This window comes from Misgurnus anguillicaudatus, unplaced genomic scaffold, assembly GCF_027580225.2.
Source record: "Misgurnus anguillicaudatus unplaced genomic scaffold, ASM2758022v2 HiC_scaffold_26, whole genome shotgun sequence".
NCBI classification, from domain to species: domain Eukaryota; kingdom Metazoa; phylum Chordata; class Actinopteri; order Cypriniformes; family Cobitidae; genus Misgurnus; species Misgurnus anguillicaudatus.
The window spans coordinates 1844552-1860190 of record NW_027395276.1 but is presented as its reverse complement, the minus strand read 5'-3'; the positions used below and the strand labels follow the sequence as shown (position 1 = coordinate 1860190).

The following is a 15639-nucleotide window of genomic DNA, read 5'->3' as shown; positions in this document are numbered from 1 at the left end:
TGATCCAAAACCGTAATCCAAAACAGGCACTAGGTCAAGGCAGGCAGAGTCACAATCAAAATCCAAATATACAGGCACGGGTCAAACACAGGCAGATACACAGGCAGAATACAAATAACAGAATACAGGAAACAGATTACAAGGAAACGGGGTGGTTGGGCTAAGCATTAATCAGCCAGGAGCAGGTGAACAGGATGTGACTTATATACAGACAGACAGGAAGTGTGAACTGTGACATGGCATGATGAATATCAAAATAAAAGTCAGAACAGAACAGGATGTCAAAATAAAAGTCCAAAATACAAAAATACACAGAATACAACCAGAACACAGAACAAAACCTTACAAAATCTTATTATTATTCAGCTTTCAGATGATGTACAAGTTTAATCTGGCAATGTAATAAGACATTTTTTTTAAAATAAGTTTACTTTTTATAAACACTTAATTCAAGAAATGTTTTCTTATTCCATTGGCAGATTTTTATGCTTGTTTTCAGCACAAATTCGCTCATTTTTATTATTATTTTTTCTAAAAACTACACTGCAAAAAATGATTGTCAAGGAAAAAAAATCTTAGTATTTTTGTCTTGTTTTCAGTAGAAATATCCAAACATTCTTAAATTAAGACGCTTTTTCTTGATGAGCAAAATGACCCAAGAAAATAAGTCTAGTTTTTAGACCAAAAATATTTAATTTAAATGATTTTGTGCATAAAACAAGCAAAAAAAATCTGCTAATTTTTCTTGAATTTAGTGTTTAAGAAAAATGTTCAAGATTTTTTTGCCTACCCCATTGTAATTTGTGGCAATTCAAATGCCAAAAAAAAAACAAAAAAAAAAAAACAAGAAAGGTATAGCTTTAAAGTTTCAGTACCTTTAAAAAACAAAACTACCATGATCTAAATAATGTTTAATCCACATATATTTATATAAAATAGAGTAATATTTATCACATATAACAAACAGACAAATTTACACTAAATATAACAATTTAACTAGAATAAACATTTTCATTTGCAATATAGCCTGACCTAATTTTATACAAAAACATTTGTATTTAACCTGGTGACAACATCGTATAAATTCGAATGATAAAAAAACATGCAGTATGATTATTAAAATAAAGCATAAATAAAACCCTGTGCACTGCAAAAAAAGACTTTCATACTTTAGTTTTTTTTGTCTTGTTTTCAGTAGAAATATCAAAAAATTCTTAAATCAAGATGTATTTTCTTGATGAGCAAATGACCTACGAAAATAAGTCTAGTTTACAGACAAAAAAATATACAATTTAAGTAAATTTGTGCTTAAAACAAGCAAAAATATTTTGCTTGAATTAAGTGTTTAAGAAAAAAAGAAAACTTTTCAAGATTTTTATCTCACCCCATTGGCAGATATTTTTGCTTGTTCACATAAATTCACATAAATTGTATATTTTTTGTCTATAAACCAGACTTATTTTCTTAGGTAATTTTGCTCATCAAGAAAAAGCATTTTAATTTTTAGATAAAGAATTTTTAGATATTTCTACTGAAAACAAGACAAGAAAGTCATTTTTTGCAGTGTACGTCTATTGTACATGCGAGTGTACCACTTAAAGTTGACAAATAAGGTTGTCATGAGGGTAATTTTTTTAATTGAGATTTATATGTATTAATCTGGAATCTGAAGGTGCAAAAAATCTAAATATTGAAAAAAATCACCTTTAAAGTCACAATAAAATTGAAAATGAAATTGTTATTTTTTAGGAATATTGTGTCATTTATTTTTTACAAATGACTTATTTCTGAGTTTCCTTCATCATATGATAAAAAACATGCAGTATGATTATCCAAATAAACCCCCACCCCTAACTCCAACATCACTGGGGCTAAAGAAGATCATAAAAACGTACAAATGAAATGGAAAACTAGGCGCCTTGTAAAATAGGTACGTAATAAATAGGTAATATAATGTACTGTAGACACCTCACTTCATTTCTTTAATGGGGCCAAAGGGTGCCACACATTTCTGACCTGCTGTCATATATCACAGAAGGGTCAAATCTGAAGCACAGGACTGGAAAAGAGATTGAGGGTCTTAATATTGATCAGGTTAATCAATCGACTCTTTCATATAAGAGCTCTCCTGAGTGAGTTTCTTGCCGAGCTGTGCAACCAGAAATCTTTTCCCTCCTGAACTTGGTTATGACCCGGGAGAAACGCTCCACTAGTGCTTCAACTGCCCTGACCTTGTATCCTGAACTCATCACCTCTTTTCCCAAAAGAGCCACTGGCAATGATTTCCAATCACCATGGTCATACATCAATCATTCCTGTCAATTTGAGCATTTACATCTGTAAATCATCTACTGTACATGCGGGTGTACCTCTAAAAGTTGACAAATAAGGTTGTCACGAGGGTATTTTTTTTAAATTGAGATTTATACATCATATGTATTGTTGACCACATTCCAAAATCTGGAATCTGAGGGTGCAAAAAATCTAAATATTGGGAAAATCACATTTAAGGTCACAATGAAATTGAAAAAAAAAACACAATTTAATTTTTTGGGAATATTGTGGTATTTTTTTGCAATTGACTTATCTGTTAGCCTTATTATTTAAAAAAACTGTGTATACATATATGTACAGTGCGCATGACATTGTATGTGTATGTTGCGCATCAGTGGCGGCTCGTGACTGCTCTTCCGAGTATGCGCTAATTCAAAATAAGTGTTTGGATTGTCAGGTGTGTGGTTCCCTTTTCCAAAATATGTGTCCTGCGTGTGGAGAGATCCTGTGTGCATCACGTGTTTTGTCAATATAAGTGCCTGCTGCACACGCGTCAAAACCGTTTATGATAAAAGAGACGCTCACGTTCACAAAAGACACTCCCTTAACAGTAAACTCTGATTACGCATGAGATTATGCGAGTATCTGGCAAACACAAGCGTCTCTTTTCAAGTTCAAGTTCAAGACAGCACGCACTTATTTTGTCATGACACGTGATGCACACACGATCTCTCAAAGCGCAGAACACATATTTTGAAATGACGAACCACACACATGACAAGCTACATACATGTTGTGACGAACTTCGCATCGTGCGCTTCAAAAAAAAAGTCACCACAATGGTATGTACAATTTTGTCACAATGCTCATATGTCAAACGTCTGTGTACCTGTACGAGTCAAATAAACTATACTTTGCAAGGCTTTGGTTCGACTGTGCACGTGCGTTAACTTAAAAAAATGGACTTAAGGCTGAAGTATAGTCCAGTTTTTATGCATATGTGGGGATCTGTGTACAGTGCGCGTGACATTGTATGCAAATGTTGCGCATACAAGAGAATGTAGTATGTAGCCCAGGAGATGCATTGCATTTTGTCACGATGCGCACGCGGCGAACGTTTGTGTACATGTACAAGTCAAATAAAATATACTTTGAAAGGCTGTGCGTTCGACTGTGCATGTATGTTTGTGACTTGTACATGTAAAAAAACTTAGGGCTGAAGCATAGTTCCGTTTTTACGCATATGTGAGGGTCCGCGTACAGTGCGCGTGACATTGTATGCAAATATAGTGCATACAGAAGAATGTATTACGTAGCCCAGGAGATGCATAGCATTTCGTTACAATGCGCATACGTCGAACGTTTGTGTACATGTACGAGTCAAATAAAATATACTTTGCAAAGCTGTGCATTTGACTGTGCATGTATGTTTGCGACGTGTACATGTAAAAAAACTTAGGGCTGAAGCATAGTTCCGTTTTTATGCATATGTGAGGGTCCGCGTACAGTGCGCGTGACATTGTATGCAAATATAGTGCATACAGAAGAATGTATTACGTAGCCCAGGAGATGCATGGCATTTCGTTACAATGCGCATGCGTCGAACGTTTGTGTACATGTACGAGTCAAGTAAAATATACTTTGCAAAGCTGTGCATTTGACTGTTCATGTATGTTCGCGTACACATAAAAAAATGGGCTTAGGGCTGAAGCATAGTCCAGTTTTTACGCTTATGGGAGGGTTCCCGAACAGCGCTCATGACGCAATTTTTGTCATCAAAAGATTGCGCGAATACTGTAAACATCGTAAGATTTTTCAAACCCTGCGTACAATGTACGCGTAGGTCGCACATGTGCCTACAGGTGACTGTATTATGTAGCCCACAAGATGCATTGCATTTTGTCGCATTGTGCATGGGTCGAATGTCTACTTTGAACTATACGGTTCTTTGCAAATGACCGTGCACTTACATTCGCATACACGTAAAAAAACAGACTATAGACGGTTTCATCGAATGCACGTTCGCTGACGGCATACACGTCTGGATCCAAACTTTACTTCCGGTTTCTTTTAATGGTCTGACTAGTTGCTAAACTGATCTCTTGAACAAATGCCTTGTCGAAAATAACAAATGTTTTGGTTTCCAAGGTAATCTATGTGTTGTTTTTTTTGCTTGTTATATAAATAAACTATGTTTAAAGAACTTTGCTGTTATTTATTCTTAGCGGAGTTCCAGGACCGAGCTTGGGCACTCCTGTTTTAAATGGTAGTGGCCCAGTGACAGCTTTTGTACCACTTTTTGTATAAAAATAAATTGTATTAAAACGAACCAAAAGTACAGTATCATGCATCTTGCATTTAGGGGTATATACATTTTTGATGTTCTCCTTTAATGCAATTCTCTTGTATACTGTACACCTGTACACCAGTCTCCAATCTACAGAAGTATTCTGCTACCTAAACATGGATATGGCAGCATATGGATGACAAACATTGTATTACAGTAAATGAACAGAATCTCAGTCCCCCCCAAAAAACACACACACTCGGGGGCTTGTACCGTTGACAAACCAAATCCCGTTATTGGCAACACAAAAACAACACAAAATCAAAGTTGTGATCCGGTATGTGGACAGTATGTGACGCACGCTGTATGAACACATAGCGTTTGGCCTATACACCACGGGGTTACAAGCAGACTCATTTTAAGATAGAGACAGAAAATTGGATTCGGTGAGTGCTATTCAATGCATCTACTATCTGTGTTGTATCAGGCTTGGATCAATACAGAATACTGGGAGCAGAAAACGATAGCTATCTCCTTATCATTTTCCATTAAAACCCTCTTTTAATAACACATTTCATCACAGTATGGGGGGGTTGAGAGAGGGATAAAGAGAAAACTAAATGATAGGGAGATGGAGCTTGTGCTTGAGAGATTGCACGGATAAAATGATTTTCATAGCCGCGTGAAAACAACTTTATCTCCTCGTTTTCCCAACCAAATGCTTCAAAAACATGCCGCAGTGGATTACGGACTATAAATTATATTAAAATCTCTCTATTGTAGTAATTTCATTTTCTGGCTGAAAATAAATCTAAACACAAAGCACTGGCAGACAAGAGTTTTAGGACACGCTAAAATATGGCCAAAGAGATTATTTTTGAATTAAATGACTCAATTACTCGTGTGTGTTTTAAATGCACGTCTCTGACTTTATTATGTTAACGGCTTTAAACTGAAATAAGCTTTAGGATTGGAATAAATTAAGATGTGTCTTTCTAAATAATATGCGAGAGAAATCTACCCACAAAAACGGCTTGATATAAAACTAGATTCATTTCTGATATGATGCTCAGTGTATTTTGAAAGGGGTTGCAAACGGTCCAAACTCAAAAGAGTTTCAGATCACTTATAGTATTTTATGTATGACCAATAGCAATAGAAACCTTTGCAAACGAAAAAAAGCTCAGTTGTGATGAGAGACTGAATTAAGATGTTCATCAAAAATTGCTTATAGGGCTCAACAAAATGCTAAAACAAAAAAGTCCCGTTGAAGGTTTTTTATCTCCATGTGATTGAAAAGGAAATAACAACCTCTTACGCTTGGCTACCCAAAGTCCCTGGAGTCGATCCATTTCATTTACATTATGCAGCTATTAAGTTATATAGCTTTACATTATATACAGCACTTGTGTCCAATAAAGTAATTGTGATATCATTTCCTTGAGCCAAAGGGTCATAATGTATACATTATGTGGCTTTAGATGGGTGATGTTTATACATTTATGAACTGCTTTTCTGAAGTCTGATCTAGTTTTTATAAGCAAGCCTTAATAAAGACCCGGAGCGAAGAACTCATCAGGTAAAGTTTGATCAAAGGTTGTTTCTGTAAAACAAGCAGCACAAAATGGAAATGCAATGTGTCTGTTGAAGCTGCAACCAGCAATATACTGTAACATAGACTCAGCTTACAGTACATAATGTTTTCGGAGAAAATGGAGTATGGGGGAACTGGTTCACAAATTGGTTTTAAAAAAATCATTTTGTTCTAATGTCACCATGAAATCGAAACTGACAATTCTTATTTTTTTATGAAATCTTGTAGTGTTTTTTATAAATGATTTATAAGAGCACTTATTATTATTATTATTATTATTATTATTTGTTTTTAAAGTGTAATGTGTTATAGTGGCACCTTAGCCTGAGTTTCCCCATGCTGCCTTGCGTGCAAATTTATTCACGCTGCAAGTCTAGCATGGAAACTATGGCCCTTTTTTGCCCCTGAAATAAGGAACCAATCACAGAACGGGGAGGAGGCAGCAAGACGATGACGATGTCTATGCGACACAGCGAAGCAGTTTTGTTATTTGTTATAACACGGCAACAGACGCGAAGGTACTTTTTAATGCAGCCTTAGACAGTGTTCTAAGTAGTTTTGAACGCAAGTGTATTTAAAAAAGAGCAACTTTTGGCGTTAAAGGAATAGTCTACTCATTTTCAATATTAAAATATGTTATTACCTTAACTAAGAATTGTTGATACATCCCTCTATCATCTGTGTGCGTGCACGTAAGCGCTGGAGCGCGCTGCGACGCTTCGATAGCATTTAGCTTAGCCCCATTCATTCAATGGTACCATTTAGAGATAAAGTTAGAAGTGACCGAACACATCAACGTTTTTCCTATTTAAGACGAGTAGTTATACAAGCAAGTTTGGTGGTACAAAATAAAACGTAGCCCTTTTCTAAGCGGATTTAAAAGAGGAACTATATTTTATGGCGTAATAGCACTTTTGGGAGTACTTCAACTCGCCTGAAAAGCTCCTCTTTTGAAACCGCTTAGAAAAGCGCTACGTTTTATTTTGTACCACCAAACTTGCTCGTATAACTACTCGTCTTAAATAGGAAAAACGTTGATGTGTTTGGTCACTTCTAACTTTATCTCTAAATGGTACCATTGAATGAATGGGGCTAAGCTAAATGCTATCGAAACGTCGCAGCGCGCTCCAGCGCTTACGTGCACGCACACAGATGATAGAGGGATGTATCAACAATTCTTAGTTAAGGTAATAACATATTTTAATATTGAAAATGAGTAGACTATTCCTTTAAACAATTTCATATCCAAGAAGGATGTTTGTATATGGCAAGACATGATAACCACAGAGTTTTATAGGACCAACCTGCTAGGCAGGCATCGTCGTCGACGAAGTACAATTAACTTATAAATGGTAAGTGGTATTTATTAATATCATATTGTCATTATGCCTGTATTGTGGTTGTCACAGTGCCACTAAAATGTGTTGCTTTTCAATACAATATACAGCTACCGGTTTAGTTGCATAGCTTTCGGCTGTGTGCACACGTACCGATAAAAGTTGTTGACGCTTGAATTTATGTTGCTCTACATACGTCATCTGGTATAATTGAAACGATGGGCTATGAGCTACGTACAGACGGATTTGATAGACATTCGTAGCACCCAATAAACGGCTCTGGGCATTCGTAAACCACGCCTCAAATACGAGAAAATGAGCTGGTCTGGTGTTAGCCAGGCTAGTGGCACCTAGCGGTGAGGTTGCGAATTGCACCTAACCTTTATTTCGAAACGCAATGAAAAGCTACGGTAGCTGCCTCAGGACACAAATTTAATTGTCTGAGACAACGTAGGAACAAAACGCACTCTTTGGAACAGTTTGTCCATTTAGGACTGCTGTAGAAGAATAACGGTGACTTTCATGTACCCGCATTGATAAAAACGGCTCGTTCTAAGGTGCTAAAAAAACAATACAGTTGATTATGCAAGGTGAACTGTAATATAGTTATGTATATAATTATGGATGTTCCGATCGATCGGCTGTAGATCTGTATTGGTCGATTATCTTATTAAATGCCTCGATCGGCACTCGCTAAATTTGCCGATCTCATGAACCGATCTTTGTATTTACTTTTGTCATCATAGGGCATTATTACAACCTGACCTGCAAATTTGGATTTCTTTTTTGTGCCTTACAGAGATATGTGTATTTTCTATGAGGGCACACTGCAGCACCACAACGCATCTTCACTTCCCCATCAAACAGTGTATACCACATCTATCTATTACTGACATTGTATTTTCATGCAAAAAATATATATATTTTTTTATATACGTTTTATCGTTGACAGTTTAAACTTCATTTTACTCACAAATGCTCTTGTCTGCATACACCTGACGTGCACAGACAGCCTGTCATTTAGAAAAGAGCAAAGGTCTCTACCGCGTCTTAAAGCTACAGCAACCTAATTAATCTGTCAATAATAACAAGAAAATCATCTCTGCTTGTGACTGAAGAACTGTTGTACTTTTTAAGAATCAGTGCAGGGTTTCCCGCAGCACTTTGCAGTTCGGGCGGCTCGCCTAAGCTGGAAAACCCTATCACCTTAACTAGGTCGTCCAACAAAAAAAAATTGCTGCACAAAAGGCCTTCAACATCTGCTTCAATTTGTGTTTATTAACCCTTTCACTTCAATTCGATTTGATTTATATAGCGCTTTTCACAATTGGAAATTGTTTCAAAGCAGCTTTACATTAATAGGAGCAGTGAAAAGGACAGAAAATCGACAGATAGCACAACATAATACACGATAGCATTAACAGCTAAATTGTTCGGCGGCTATGAATCAACATTATAAGCGAGCGTATAATACTGTGTTTCACTTCATCACGCAGATATTCCCGTTAGAGGTATCTGTCAAAAAAATTACATTTAATAATAATAGCATGTGTTCATTTTCATAATGTCTTTTTTTTTTATTAAGTTTTATTTGAGTGTTTTTAATAAAAATATTTTCATTTTCATCAAGACCCTTTGATTGCCACCCCCCCGGCCCCACCCACCCCCAACCCTACCACCTTAACTAACAAATTTTTGATATCAACAAGTTATTTGATTCTCTATTAAAACAATAATACTGCAAACAATATAACAAAGGCAACATCTGGGGCATTACTTTATCCAGAAAAAGGTTAGCAGTCATCAAAGCGCTTGCATATCAACCTAAAGAATCAGTATCGGGCATTGGTGTCGGCTGATCATGACGACAAGAAATCGGTACTCTGTATCGGCAGCAAAAATCCTGATCGGAGCATCCCTATATATATTATATTGCAATTCTGTCAAAAGTTTCACATCGCACCTTTAATTAATTTCCATTCTTTTTTAATGTATCATCTTTAAGATTTAAGCAAGGAGAGAGTTAGAGAGAGTTGACAAAGATATTGTACATCATCATAATGTATAAGTTGGCCTGAAGGTCTACAGCACCCAGGTTCATTACCCACAATTCCCTTCTTCAAAACCAATATTTCTTATATCATATTTCTTTCCTCGACAATGCCACGCTCAACAGAAATTATCTAAACGTTACACCTCATTTGTCTTAAAGCTGTTGTTCATTGCAAATGTTAGTTTGAGTAACAAGCTTTTGCGCACCTACCCTGCTGGTGCTATGCAGGCCATTATTGACATCCCCGAATAAACGTGTTTGTGTGTGCGTGCTGGTCAAAAAGAAGCATGGAAACACTCCTTCCATTCATTAATATTTACGGGTCTGGCTGTTTGTCTAAGTGATACACACACACACACACCAACATCTGCTCTGTTCTAAAGTCCACTGAGATGTTGTCTACTACCTACATAGACAGCTCCTAAACCAAGTTCAACAACAGCTTGACCATTCTATGAGACCAATTAAACTAGCAAGCAGGGCCTGGTTTGGTATCTTGTTTTCAGCGGTGCCATTGAAATGTGATAGTATTTTATTGATTTTATTTTTACCCAATAGCAGAAGGATTTTCACACACACTGTTTCATAGCAGAAACGTAAATGATCATCTAAGAGGAATGTAGAGACAGCCGTCACCACGCCGTTTATGTGTTTTTGCGAGAGCATTTGTGTGTACTGTATGACAAGACATCAGCGCTGAATCATCCTCCCTCTCTTACTCTCCTATGGGTATAAACTATTATTCATGTGTGCGGTGTGTCTTTGAGCATGACAGATAGGAAATATTTCAAGCAAAAGGAAGAACGACGCTTGCAGATACTCACAGAGGAGCATGTTTCTTTAAATGGGTTTTCAAGTTCATTTAACATGACGTTTTTAATGAATTCATGTTTTCTTTCACTATAACATTTCATAATGATAGTGTGACTAGCATCTGTCTGTTTTAAAAAGATAGTTCACCCAAAAATGTCATCATGTTGTAGTAAACCTGTATGAATTTCTTTTTTTCTGATGAACACAAAAGAAGACAGAATTTTCATTTTTGGGTGAACTATCCCTTTAAATGATAAGTGTATATTTCACCAGAATATATTTTAAAGTCTGCAATCAAAATAAACAATTTCAAAATTTCTGCAATTTCCAAACTGAAACATTACCAATTAAAATTACCCAGAAAATCACCAAATCTGAGCTACACTTAATAACAACAATACAAGGTGCTACAAAATAGTTCTTTACAGTGATCGCATGTAGAGAAAGCATTTTTGGGGACCCAAATAACAATCAAATGTACTTAAATTAAGAATTTATTTCACATTTTTATAAAACATTTTCTTCTAAAGACAATTATTTGTGAAACAGAAATGTTAAAGGTACTTAATGTACCATGCAGCCAAAAAGGTTCTTCTGTGGCATCGTGTAGCACCTTTATTTTTAAGTGTGTAGGTCTCCACATACATTTTAGTTAAAAGCACCACTGGGTGCATTCATGGCACACTGCGTTCTAAACCAAATGCATACTATAAGTGTAGATGAGACTTGTTTTGGGTATAAACTGAATCAACCATTTTGTTCTTTTTATTAAGATTTTGTGCTTTAATTTATTTCTTATTCACAAATAAAACGAGCAACGCAAGGTTCATTTTGCTCTGAATGCTCGGATGTTTCTGCGTTTCGTTCCATTTAGTGAAGAGGTGCACATGTCACACACACAGGGGGCTTTTAGTATGCATCATCGGCATGCTGAGCGGAGCTGCCCTACTTCTGTGAGCGCGCACAAAAATATGAGATGATACACAAGTGGGAGTGACCACAACACATCCAACATCCTTTTCATTGTCCTGAAACTGTTCACAGGGTGAACACGACTGCAAAAACAACATGCATTAGACATAAACTCATGCTACTCATGCTGAATGACATTTGACAGCCTGGTCTGATGAAAATCAATTGCAATCTGACTGTGATTCAATTCAGTGTATGAAGAATAAGTATATATGCACTACAAAACAATGTTTGTTGCTTATACAATTTAAGCAAACATTCCAAATATGTTTTTTTCTATATCAATATCATGCATAATACAGCTTAACTGCAAAACACACAATGCATCGTGAATGGGAGGAGAAACAGACCATGCAACTCTACAAAGAGAGGTTTGACAGCATGCAATGATGAAAATCAGATGCAATCACACTGACTGCAGTTCAATATTTTGTAAGTGAGCACAATGGGTGAAAAATATGACAAAAATACACACCGAGCCTAAAAAATAAAGAAACAGCCTATAAATGCAACAGAACACGTTTGATGTTTAAAGTAAACAAGACTACACAGCAATAAGGCAACTGTTTCTCTCTGTCACATTTAATAGTGCATGACCAAAAAGGTTACCCAGGTGGCATGCATCCATAAAACCCATTATAAAGCATTAGTACCTTTGTGCATCCCAGTATAACGGTCCTTGAGGACAGTCAGCTCGTGGATCTTCCCAAACTGTTCAAAAAGAGGTTTGAGGTCTTTCTCCTCTAGGTTGCGCGGGATCTGTCCTATAAAGAGCTTGATGGCATCCTGGTCTTTCATGGTGCCGTTGTCGGAGTGGATGGAGATGGACTCGGAGCCGTTCATGGGCTTGGGGAAGGTGATGTGCGCGTACTGGGGCTGGTGCGGGATCAGGAGCAGTGGTGCCGCTGCCTGGCTCGGTACCGCCCCCGGTCCAGTGAAGAGCAGGCTGGCGTGGGCAGGCTGAGGATGCTGCTGGGGATGCTGATGCCTTCTCGCTTCAGTCTGGGTGAATCTAGCCATTCTGCGCGCGGCGGAGAGCGCCACAATAATAACAACATACACACGCACGCACACGCGCTGGGAGAGAGTACGCGCTCAGCTGGAAACGCGACGCTCGCTTTCTATTCGACACATGTCACGCTCGCGCCTGACGGGAGGAGGAGATGAGAGAGGAGCTCGGTCACGACTCGCGTGCGCAAGCTCGTAGCGACACCTGCCGACGATTTTTAAGTAAAGGATAGAGATAGCGCGTGCTACGACATAACAAGTTTAAGGTCACTTACTCAGTTTTCGTTATTTTCCTCACGTTTATAGGAAATTGTAAACTTAAAAAACAGTAAAATCAGAAATAAGGAATACAACAAATGTAATACTGGAATTGTGTTGCGATTAAAAAAAATTATAATTCATATTCAGAACCTGAGGGTCAGGGGATCTCTGGATAATCCGTAATTCGTTTGTAATTAAAAAACGAAAATACCGCATTTCTGTTTTTTGTTTCAAAACGAAAAACCAAATAACCGTTTTTGGTGTCAGAATAAAAAAACGAAAAACCAATTAAAAACGTCCCGTTTTTCGTTTTTTGGCGATCATTTTATCGTTATTCCTTTTTGAACAAAAAATGAAGAGTGTCTTTGAACTTCAGTCAATTTGTTTTTCGTTTATTGCAAGTGGTGCCCGCTGCATAGCCAAATGGGCGGAGCTGGAGCTCTAGCGAGGCGTGGCACCCTCGCTGGATCTAGTGGGCGTGGCAGCATCAAGTGCGCAGGCGCAGATAGAGTTTGTTTAAACTTCCTGTACAGCCTGTATCAAGTACTCCGGAGTATTGCACGGGAAGAAAACGGTAATTTAAAGATAAACTGAGCTTTAATATGTATACTAAATCTTAATCTTACAATTATCGCTGTCTCGACGTGATTTTCGGGAGTATGTTGAGTTTCGCGTTAAACACTAGATAGCTAATGTGCTAACATTCTCCCGTCCACCACAAGTGGTACGTAGTGTTTTTATTGTAGTTTTTATTTTTTGTATTCAAATATTTGTTGAACCTGCACAGGTGCACCAGACAATACTTATGCGAGGACAGGATCTTCTGCTGTCTATATCACGGTGCCTACTGTAAATAAACATTTACACGAGCTCTGAAATCATGCAGTTCAACAAAAAGGTATGTGTGTGTGAATTAAATATTTTAATTATACTGTGTGTGATAAACATCATGTTTGTTGAACCTTTCTGTTTGTGCATGTCATAGTAATTTCTTTCTTGCATTTAAAACTAAAAACATACTGTTCATTTAATATTTTCTTGTGTTGTGAAACCTTTGGGATGTCTGAATTTAAACTACTTTATTTCAGTTGTTATAATAGTTTTTCTACGTAGCATTACTTATGACAAGTTAAAAACATGTATATAAATACTCTTTATGTTGTGCTCTTGAGCAAGGTGATTCATCACGAAAGCTGTTTATATGCAATGCACTGTACAAAACATGTAAACAAGACAATGATGCTAATTTATTCTTTCTATGTTTTAGATTTTATCATCATCAAGCGTGTTCTCAAGTCCAGACGATCCCACACTTTCACTGCTGTTACTGTACATCAACATTTTTAAATGTGTAAAAATCCAGCCTCTGGACAACCTTCCATTGGCTGCAGCACCCAGCATCAGCATCCCCAGCATCAGCATCCCCACCTTTACTTCCCCTCGACATTGGAACATGTCTGTACTGATTTTGAGGTACAGCTTTTTAACTTCTTGCTGCTTGTAAACTTGTTTAAATATCTTTAGTGGAGTATTAAGACAGAACAAAGTACACAGTTGTCACAAATAACCCACTGAGGGTCAGTTAAGTAAACCAAGTACACATTTTTAACAAAACTGTAAACAAACAGAAAGACTTAACTTGTGACAGCTATATACTGTATTAATTGTATATAGTCTAATTGTATTGTCTATAATTAACAGGGTGCCCCTCTACAGCTAGGAGGAATTGATTGTGGGGTATTTATGTTGATGGTAAGTGGTCTTTTATTTGCTGTACACCTGTGTCTGTGTACTAAACACAGCATTTGTTAATATTGTTTTGTTTTTTGTATACATTCTATGTTATGACTGTGAGTAAACATAAAAAAAGAACGATTAAGATTTTCGATTGCTATCTTTTGCCAGTCTGACACACCAATAATCATGAAGTGGTGGTGCTCAGTTAATTTAGACATTTCCTCTGACAAAGTATGATATTAATAACTATACTTATGATAAAACCTCCATTCTGTGCATTTCCAGTATGCAGACAATATATATAAATAAAGCAATGCATGCCTAAAAACATTCTAATGTTTGTCTCTTCGTACAGTCAAGTCCCACAACTACTCACCCAGAAAGTAACATATGCAGATAACATGAAATTCACTCCACCTGAGTCAGATGTCATGGAGATCATCCAGACACCAGAGGAAGATGTATGTAGCAGGAATGTTTATGTACTGATTGACTTGTTTAACTTGTTAATGTGTGTATTAACCTTTCCTCTTTCATGAATTTGTTTATGAGCAGTACATCATTTTTAATTATATTATTATTGGAATTCTTATATAGCACACAGGACTCAGCGGTGATGAGAAACATTCAGCTGACCTGTGAGTGGCTAAAGGAGACCACTTGCTGGGAAGATGAGCTGCAAAAGATCTAAAGGATGATGCCCTGTTGGCTATAACAATGTTGGACTTGTTTATAAACACCATGTTTTATGAGGGTGAAAGGAATGAAGAAGAAGTGTCGACTCCCTTCCCTTTTATATTTTAGAGAAGAGCAGGAAATATATGAGACAAAAGAGTTATTCGTGGGTTTTGTTTACACAAAAAACCCTGTCTTGTGAATCTACTAGTGGGGATAGACTAATGTAAATATTGATTTTTTTGATTGGTTTTTTAAAATACCATTAAACGTTTGTGTGAACTGTAAAGTGTTGTGTTCTTAAAATAAATTTATAATATTTATTATTGTATCTTATTATACCATTAAAGTCTTGTGTTCTTGAAATATTCATGATATTATTTTATATCTTCTTATTATAACATTTTATATAGATTTCTTTTATGTTAGATGCATATTTTGCTAAATTTGGGTTAATAGAAACCAATAAATACACTTGTAGGACAGTGGAGTACAACACTTGTACACCTGAGTATGTGACTATTAAATTACATTTATCTTCTACAAAAATGTAGTTGAAGCGAATGCTTCACTAATGTCAAAGCACATTGTATATCCTCTACTGTGGTAAGTCACATGGTTGGTTTTA

At 36.7% G+C, this 15639-nt stretch overlaps 1 protein-coding gene across 2 annotated transcripts in view; it reads right to left on the bottom strand.

The window, feature by feature from the left end:
* Positions 1-12588, bottom strand: part of LOC129443156 (CUGBP Elav-like family member 5) — a 264623-nt gene extending 252035 nt beyond the window's left edge. For both annotated transcript variants that reach the window (XM_055203586.2, XM_055203587.2), the window contains exon 1: positions 11984-12588. In XM_055203586.2, the coding sequence (XP_055059561.2) occupies positions 11984-12350 (367 nt within the window). In that variant the 5' untranslated portion in view covers positions 12351-12588. The remainder of the gene's footprint in view (positions 1-11983) is intronic.
* Positions 12589-15639: the final 3051 nt, after the last annotated feature.